At 40.9% G+C, this 9,712-nt stretch overlaps 1 protein-coding gene across 4 annotated transcripts in view; it reads right to left on the bottom strand.

The window, feature by feature from the left end:
- Positions 1-2,452: 2,452 nt before the first annotated feature.
- Positions 2,453-9,712, bottom strand: part of cables1 (Cdk5 and Abl enzyme substrate 1) — a 24,330-nt gene continuing 17,070 nt past the window's right edge. For 3 of the 4 annotated variants that reach the window (XM_014332100.2, XM_014332109.2, XM_014332104.2), the window contains 5 exons: positions 9,256-9,412; positions 7,859-7,971; positions 5,536-5,642; positions 5,191-5,398; positions 2,453-4,226 (listed from right to left, as the gene is read on the bottom strand). In XM_014332100.2, the coding sequence (XP_014187586.1) occupies positions 4,086-4,226; positions 5,191-5,398; positions 5,536-5,642; positions 7,859-7,971; positions 9,256-9,412 (726 nt within the window). In that variant the 3' untranslated portion in view covers positions 2,453-4,085. The remainder of the gene's footprint in view (positions 4,227-5,190; positions 5,399-5,535; positions 5,643-7,858; positions 7,972-9,255; positions 9,413-9,712) is intronic. The other variant, XM_005912529.3, reaches the window with a different exon arrangement.

Here is a 9,712-nt window from a genome sequence, read left to right as displayed (position 1 = left end):
CTTAAGATTATTCTTTGAGTCAATCAGCTTTTTAACATGCTAAACCAGGGGTGGGCAATCTCAGTCCACGAGACCTGGTTTTAGATGTGTCCTCGAACCAACACAGCTGATTTAAATGGCTAAATTAGCTCCCCAACATGTCCTGAAGTTCTCTCAGAGGCCTGGTAACGAACTAATCATGTGATTCAGGTGTGTTGACCCAAGGTGAGCTCTAAAACCTGCAGGGACACCGGCCCTCGTGGACTGAGATTGCCCACCCCTGTGCTAAACAATGATTGTTGGTTTAAAAAAAAAAAAAGGGTCTAGTTGTGTATATTTTCTAATAACCACTTATATTTCATCTTTGCAATACCATCTACTTTTTGTGCAAAGTGTGCCAGCTCACCTAATCGCAAATCTACTCGAGGTAGATTTCATTTCTGTGAAAGGTTACAGTATGTTGTGTAAATCCCCCACCTACAAAGTCACCGGGGATGATTTTATTATTTTAAAAAAAATCTCATTGTATAATTTGTACTGTGACACTGACTGCTGTCTGGATGAAGGTGACTCTGGATTATCAGCAGCTGGAAACTATATTATTTTTTTCTTAGGTAACAGGACTATTCTACAAAATAATCTGTTAGCTAATACTGACTGTTTTTAACACAAGTGTATCCTGGTAGATTTTAAATTCTGAAATGTCATCTATCACCATCGCATCTGCTTTCAAAGATCAAACGTAAAGCCTCGTCCTTGAACTCGCACTGGAGCGTCCACTCAACCTACTTAAAAAGTTGATCTGTGTGTCCATCAATAAATAAGTGGAAGAAGCGTTTAATGACCTGCTTTGCGTCACTGGTTTTTTGTTACAGTGGGCTCAGTTGTCCCTGAAATAGACTCTTGGGGTGGAACAAAAGAGATTAGGTAGCCTCGTCAAACATGAGGAGAGGATCAGATTTTTAGGTCTGCCTGCAGAGTTTTCCCCTCCTGACCGTGCAGCAGCATTAGAAAAATAGCACAGTGGTTACTGAAAGATGAAGCAGATGTGAACAAAGAGACCACCAAACTCGCTGCTCAACAGTAATTTGCCTCAATCCTTAGCTTTCATCGTTTCCTTGTTTACAAACTGTACACGATGGAAAAGCCCTGAGTCACTGTATCATGACAGGAAAGGGGGCAAAATGCCATTTCAGCCAAATGTTGTTATTTTAAAGGGAAGGGCAATAGGCTGCAGCTTGCCCCAAACGATGGTACACATATTTTCACAATGAGGGTCACTTATGTGTGAGCAGGGCTCAGGAAGGGCTGTCAATAGATCCCTTTATGAGGTGGTGAGGGGGGAATTAGGCCCTCAATGGAGGGGACTAAGCCATGTAGGACATGTGCCCACACTCAGGCCTGACCTGTTTGTTTTGATGGCAGCACGAGACCGGCGTGACTGCAGGCCTTGTTTACTTTGGACGTGTCAGGAAGAGGACAGTTCCCACTTGATAAGAAACAGACCTCTCAGATTGCATCAGAGGAGCAAGTGCAGAGATTTTCAGTGAAAGCAACTGAAGGGAAGCATGGTTTCATGCACCTAAGAGAGATACTGGTGCAGGCACTGTGCAAGTAGCTCAGTTTGTTCCAGCTATTTTGGATTTTGTGCAATATTACATGTGCTCAAAATAAATCCACAATATCGGCACGTCAAACTGACATTACCCAACTTTAAGTGTACAGCAAGACTATTTATCAATAAAATAATATGCATTGTCTAAAAGATGAGTTACCTGCCAGCTCGATTGTGCTGTACAGTTATAAAAACAATACTTACAGTTTGACTTTCTTCCCTTTCTGTATTATGGCATGAGCTCAGGTCAAGTATGCAATAAGTGTAGCTTGCATTACAACATGATTAATGTATCTCAGCATGCAGGCCTATTGTAGACTATATCCTGCAACAGTGCAACACTAAGGGAAGTCTTTCAGGTCTGTTTCAGATGGACGGTTTGCACTGGTTAAGCCTGAAATTATGGTACATTGAGCCTGAAAACTGTGGGAGGACCTGGTTTATCAGGTTTAGATGATGGGGGAAAAAAAACTAAGGTGGCCCGATGTTTTGTTTTTGTTGATTTATTTATTTTTAAATTAAAGCAGTAGTTACAAAACGGGGCAAATGGAAAGAGAGGGGAGACATGAGGTCTAAGGGGGTGCTGCAACTATGGTCACTATGCTAACATGCTAAGTAGGTGTAATGATTAGCATGGTTCAATTTAATATTTTTAGCTGGAAATATTCACTCCCTCATTTACTAGTAATAAAAAACTTATCATATCTGAACAATATTAAGTTTGATGACGCTGGAGCCAAAGAATTTGAAACTTATTGGAAAACAAAGGCAGACACACTCCACTAAATCTAGTCACCATCACTTATGCGCAGCAGATTTGGGTGAAGCAAGAAAGAAAAAAAGAAGCATGCATCAGTCTTTTTCTGTTTCAATTGAACAAGCAAAGCAATTTATTCGCGCGCGCGCGCACACACACACACACACACACACACACACACACCCCCCCCCATTTAGTGTGCATCTTACAACAACGTCTTTGGGCTTGCAAACAAACATAAGCTCAGCATTTTTACCCAACTTTGAATCAAGACAATCAAAAGCGGTTTGGTTTCGTCTCGTGATCATTTCAGCTCATAATGCTCTGAGTAGCATCAAAAACCATCTTTCTCTGTCGCCTCAGCTTCTGATTCAGTGGAACACTGGTAGTGTGCGAGACAAGTGCAAGGTAGGAAGCAAAAGATCAAGTTGTGAAAGTGACATGCCAGAAAAATGGAATGAATCACCTTTAAGTGGTCGCGCCGGTCGAGATGTTCAGTACTTTTTGTTTTTTAATAAAAAACATTGTGGATTTCAAATCAAATGATGATTCAAGGTATACGTAAATGTTTGACCTATGACTAGATCCCACGTGAGATTTTGCCTGGATTTTTCCCCTCTGCAGAGATCAGAGAAAGGTCAGAGGTCAGGGTCAGCTAAAGAGATGCATCTCTGCAGCCTGTAAGGGCTCAAACACACTTCTAGTTACTGGCATGTCCTCTCGGCACCTGAGCATCCTGCTGATACTGATCACTGGTCAATAGCGTGTCCTCAGAACAAGCATCTGTTAAAGCACTGTAAACGTGCTAGCGATACACTCTAACATAGAGCACAGAAAATTCAACTCTGATAAAAGACTGTGGTAGAAAAATGAATGGAACACTTCAGTGAAAAACAGGAAGTCAAAACTTCTCGGCAGGTACCGGCGTACAAAGAATCACTACTTTTCATGCAGACTGTGGTTGGAAAACTGTGAATAAACCATAAGAGAGAGAGAAAATAAAAACTGAACGGTCCGTTCCAATGTCTTCTGTACGGTGCTTACGAAGACCGCATACTTTTCAGCAGGGGCTACTTCAGGGTTAGTTCTCAAGCTTGTTAAAAGTCTGAAAAACCGTCACCCTGCCCCAGTGTCTTCTTCAAAAAAAGTGCACTTTTAATGAAAACATGATTCACGCTGAGGAATAACAGTCCAGCCACAAAACCAGCCTCTTAAAAGGCTTCTGTTTAAATTGTATGCAGCTCATGAGGCAACCAATCATAAAAAGTTTACAAAAAAGATTAAAGAAAGGATCAAATTGTTACAATCACGGATTGTTTTAACTGACAAAGATCACTATCAGATTCAGTTGTTTTTTTAAAAAGAGCCTCGTGTCAACATGAGGACTAAGAATACAAAATGATGAAGGATGCGATGTGAGAGATGCAAACTAGAAAAACCAGCTTGCTTCCAGACGGTTGAACCCTTTTCTTTCAGTCCATGTAGTGATGCCGAATGCAGAAGTCAAACAGTGTTTAAAAACACGTGTCCCTTTGGCTGATGTCGGTCCAACGAGGGGAAGGAGCGGGCTGTCTGTAGTGATCAGTGGCTATGGCTCGCCAACAGCCAGAGGTACCTTGAAGTGATCAAACAGAGACGAGGAGAGAAGACAGAGGATGGATACTGTGGTAAATGTGGAAAGCTGGGAGATCAGAAGGAGAACCTGGCGGTCGTCCTCCTGATGGATCACTAATGCTAGGAGGTCTGCAGGAGGCGTCTGTAGTGAGGCATGATCTCGTGCTCTGGCAGGTGCAGATTAAACTCCAGCGCCACCAACACGGGGAACTCGAAGGCTATCAGCTCTCTGCGGTTCACTCTGAACCTTTCCTCCAGTTTCTGGCAGAAAAATAAAGCAAGTCCGTGTGAGAGGAAAAAAAAAATACTTCGACTCATAATCTTCTTATTTAGATTTATTTATTTTTAACCCTGGATGTCGTAACACCTGGCCCTGCACTGCTCACAGCACACTTGGCTCAGAAGTGTGAAAGTGATGGCTTTATATTTAGTCGCCGTGTGCAAGAAGCCAACAAATGGTCACAAAAAGTGGAGCATTTGCTACTCTAACAGGGCTTTATATATTAAATATTTCCTTCTCTCATAATCATACGATGCACTTCTTTTATTCACTTGAAATTGAAAACCTGAAACTGCACTTTTTGGAGATTAAACACATTGAAAACTAAAAATATTTAAAAGGTTTGTTTTTATTATGCCGCTGTGGTAATGTGAGGGTGGACTTTAGGACCCTGGGAAACTGGGTGGGGTGTGCATCCAGGTACCAGGTTGCCAGGTGCAACTCAGCACATATCTCACCACACCCAACCAGAGGTTAAGGGTTCAACACTAATTCCCTTGGATTCCCAGTTAAATAAAGCTGTTGTTAAAGCATTGAGGAGACTAGCAATGTGTTACCCTGTAGGGGGGAAAAAAACAAAAAGCTCTCCTATTTAGAGATTCGAGCTTCAGGCCCTGTTCTCACTAATTTTTTTTTCAGGTCAATTAAATATTAGTAAGTTTTTGAAACACTTTATCTTGTAGACCGCTTATTACAGATGATGTTATGTTGTGTAGGCTGTTTAAAGTTACACTTGAACCCTGAGGGGTCGATTTTGCCTCATCTGCTACCCACACCCAGCCCAGTGGACTCTGTCACTGAGAGCAGTGAAAAATGATGCTCAAATATTTGGAAAGAAAGCCCTCTCCCTTTGATCAGAGTGAACTGACCCTTTAATCTCTTGTACTGTAATTAAACATTGGGGTTGGATGGGGGAGGGTTGGATGTGTGCATGAGGAAGCTTACATCTATAAGAAGTTTGACCTCCTGTTTCTTCAGATCACCCCCGATCTTGGCTGCCAGCAGGACACAAGCTCCAGCGCAGAGTTTACGGTTCTGCTTGTTTAGTTTGCCTTGGAGAACGAGTTTTTCAAAGTAGACGAAAGCCATGGCCACCGTCGGTTCCTCAAAGCCACACTCATCCTGAGCCAGTTTTCTTATCTCCCTTTTCAAGCTGCACAGAGTTTAAAAAAAAAAAAAAAAAAAAAAAAAAAAAAGAACAAGGAAGGAAAAATGAAGAGAAAGAAGTTGGTAAAGAAAACAAAAGAGCTTCTGTTAAGGTGAATATATTCTGTGTGGTGTTTGTTTTACCTCCTTATTTTGCTGAGTGTCAGCTTTATGTGTGGGAATTTTTCCTTGAAGGTTTCGTTCATGTCCTTTTTGAGGTCAGAGGGTTTCACGTATTCGATGACCGTAGTCTGGAAAAGAAAACCAGAGGTGGTGTCAAAATAACCACACTTTCAATCGAGTAATTAATCCTAACACTTCACACATGATACATTATACTGTGTCAATATTTATTTGAAGAAAAATAAAAAACTAAATGCAGGAGCAGCTGTGTGTAAAGCTGTAGTTGCATAGCAGCAATAACTTGAAGTAACTGCTTTCTCTGGAAAGTTGTGAAAGACCTTTGGCCCACTCATCTTTATGATGTTGCTGCAGTTCATTGAGGATTGTGGCCTTTCGTTTATGTGCAGCTCTCTCAAGGTCCTGCAGCAGTATTTCAGATGGATTGAGGTCTGGACTTTGAGTGGGTGCAATACTTTGTTTTCTGTTTCACTCATGCTGTTGTAGGTTTGCTGCTGTGCTTGGCATCACTGCCCTGTTGCATGACCCAATTTGTCCTACAGCCCAAATCATCACCGCGCCACCACCGTGCCTGACAGTTGGCAGTAAGTGTGTGGCCACAATGCACAGCACCACGGTAAAACAAATAAAACAACCACAAAAATTTCCAATTATGTCTCGTCCATTTTCTCCTGGCATGACTGGTAAGTCTTCTAAACAAGCTAAACTTGTTCACCACCTGGCTGCTACTTTCCCTCTTAATTCCTATGGAAGCAGTGAGGGTGTATTTAATTTTTCACACACTGCTTCTGCATTTTGACTTTGCCTTCGTTAAATAAATAATGACATTATATAATATGTTGTTCTTCTGAGGTTGCATATGAAATGATTTTGGAACCTAGTAGAGACCAGATTAATTTTTTTATTATGTCCTGACACATAAAACCATAGAAATGATGAAAGAGTGTGTGGTTTGTTTGTTTTTGGGTTGGTTTGTTGTTGTTTTTTTAAAACCAAGACTGTAAATTTTTTTTAAATTGCTCCGTGTCACAAAAAGTAGCATTAAAAGACAGTAACAAGATAAACTGATGCCTTTGGCCAAATTTTAATTCATCATGACGGCCACAAACTATTTAGCAGTCAATCCCACACAGATGGTTCTGCTGCTAAAAGCAGGATTTTCAGTTTCTCTGCATCTTTCCATCTTAGTTTAGCATTATTTTAATCTTAGTTTTCAGTTTTATATGGTTTATAGATTTATTTATTTTTTAACTTGCCTTTCTAATGTCTGTTAAACAATCCTTAGCCACATCATACTCAAAGCATGCCATAACAAGCACTGAGTCACACTGGGAGAGCTTAATGTGTGGGTGTGAGTTTGGGCTAGGAGTTAGATCCCTGTCGAGGCCTGTCTATTAATCCCAGGATTAAAGGTCCATAAAAAAAAATTGCTTTTGTTGCTCTGGGATGGTGAATTTTGTAGTTTGAGAGCTGATAGGACCAAATAGGGAACCTTCCTTGGGTGTAACCCATTTACTATGCAACGTCGCCAGAAATACAAAGAAGACTTTCAATATGCACAGATAATTTTATCCCCTGTTTGAACCTGAAAGCTTGAGAGTCAGGTCTCCCAAGCAGCCTGTGTCCAATTCCTGAAGTGCTGAGAATTCACTGCTTCCATTGCGGTAGTAAACACAATAGCTATTGTTGTCAAGAGTAATTGGAGGAAGAAAGGACAAAAAAAACCCTGGCCTTGACTAACATTTCAACTGTGTCAGTACTCGTTGTGCATTCTGCCAGTCTCCACAGCGAAAACTGAACCCTGGAAAGAATGAGGGGGGAATCGGGCCGTTTTGTTTTTTCCCTCGCTTTTCAAACCAAAGTAAAACAACCGCGCTTTTCCGGAAAAGTAAAAAGAATGATTAGTGTTGAGGGAGAGCCACAGTAGCTCTTTAATAGCTACTGCCAACTACACAGAGATAAAGTATCTGCATCGTTTCAGGCCCAAAGCGGTGGGAGAGTCTCATCCAGTGACCTTGCTGATAAAAACTAAATAAGCAGATAAAACTGAGGATTTTTTATTTTTGGTGAAGGAACCCTTAGACAAATATTTCTGGTTTTATTGTTCTCTGTTGTGGTGGGAAAACTGAGCACAGAACCCCAGCATGATAAAAAAAAAATTAAATAAAAAATACCAGTGAGATATTTCAGAACATTTCAACAAAACATCTCAAAGCAAATGAAGCTGCGGATAAAAACCACCATTCCTTTCTGCTCTCAAGAGGCTACGAGGCAGCAGTTGCTGCTGTTGTTGTGATTGTGATGTATTAGATTAGTATTTTCTCACCATGTAGGAGGGGAAGATGAGGACTCTCTTGTGTTTACCACAAGGCCACTGTGGGTCATCCAGCAGATTAGGGTCGTACTCGCGAAAGTCCCCGAAATCATTCCCTGCCATTTCCACGCAGACAATGAAGGTTGAGTCAGATTTAGAATTTCATGCATTTCCTTTTTCAATAAAAATATACAGTTAGGGCCAAAAGTGCTCGGACAGTGAGACCGTTCTTCTATTTGTACACCAACACAGAGCATTTTAAGATCAAATAATCATGGTGTGACTGACATGTGGACTTTGAGCTTTAATTCGACAACTTTACCCAAAATATTTGGCATTAAATGTTTAAGAATTACACCGAGCTATAGACAACGGGCGATTATGGTTGAAAAACTCCAATACAGACTGAAAATGGAAGAAGAATACCAGACTGGGAGAAATAGTTGCCATACAAAGTGAAGAAATGACTTGAATTAAAGTAACTTAAATTATTAGAAGAGGCAGATTTGCTCCAACTCATTGTTTTTCTACATATAAACAAAGCAAATAAAATAAAGTTATACATGTTTAGGAATTAAGAGCCATTTTTATTTGTAGTCCCCCATGTTCAGAGGCTCAAACAATCCTTATCCACTTGTACCGAGAAGCGTCGTCTCATCAGTTCTGCGGCGTTTGGCTGAATCTGAGCAGAGAGCATAGCCCTGGCCACGTCACAGTCCAGCCTGCTATCAGCGCTCACATCATAAACAAACACTGGTGGCCCAGTTGCACTGGCAGCCATACAAGCCCACAACACAACACCTCCTGTAGCACATTTAGCAGGTAATGTGGTTGAATCACAGACTGTTTCTTTTCACTTTATTTGAATATAATTATTATTATCATTATTATTTTGTACACTATTCTGATATGAGGAAATCTTGCTTTCAAGATTTTTCTTTTGGATTGTACGGGCTCTTTTAAGTTTGTTTAGATGCTCTCTGACAAAGTCTAACTTGTCCTTCCTGTTTTTATGTGTAACCAATAGCTGTTGCTGATCTGGATGGTGAAACGCTTCTTTTTAAGAATGAGACAGATTTTTTTAGCCTAATTACGGCCTCTGAGCTCCAGACGTTTTATCTAATCAGTTTGTCGTGAATAACAGGGTCTCACCTGGCCTAGAAATGCTCATCAGTGAGCTGTCCAATTAATTTTGTGCCTCTGAAAGATGTGCAAGGCTTTTGTTATACCCTATGAATTAAAGCTTAATGTTTGTACTTCAATCACATCTTGATTTAAAATAAACTGATGTGGTGTACAGAGACAAAATTGCCAACCCCCCCCCCCAAAAAAAAAAAACAAGCCCTCATTGTCCAAACACGTGGACCCAACTGTAGTAAACGATGAAAAGGTAAAGCCTGGAAACCAACCTGTGTCTAAGCTGCTCTGGTTGCTGTTTGCTCGGGCCAAGCTGAGGCTGCGGTGGCTTGCATTGCGAGACTGAGAGAAGGACGAGGTGGAGTCGATTGTGTTTCTTCGGCCACCCAGCACATAAGTGGGATACAGGAACTGGGTGTACGACACAGTCTGCAAACACAGATACAAATTATTATGTCTATTCAGTAGAGCCAAAAAAAAAAAAAAAAAAGACTTGCTCGCTCTGATGTTAAACCCGTTCAACCTATTAATGTTATCAGATCAGTTTTCCAGCACAAGCGGACCACAAATAAGTATTAGCACTAACAGTGTCCCAGTATAACGTACCCATGAGACATCACACACAATAACAAGAGACTGGAACTGACTTGGCTAAAAGGAATGCAGTTGTTATTAATGTGCTTAATTGCACATGGGGCGTTTGGACTCCCCTGACAGCAAAATAGTGCC

This window comes from Haplochromis burtoni, unplaced genomic scaffold (genome assembly GCF_018398535.1).
Source record: "Haplochromis burtoni strain Fernald_Lab_line unplaced genomic scaffold, NCSU_Asbu1 Contig_3, whole genome shotgun sequence".
NCBI lineage: Eukaryota > Metazoa > Chordata > Actinopteri > Cichliformes > Cichlidae > Haplochromis > Haplochromis burtoni.
The sequence above is the reverse complement of the archived record's forward strand: the minus strand, read 5'-3'. Positions and strand labels throughout refer to the sequence as shown.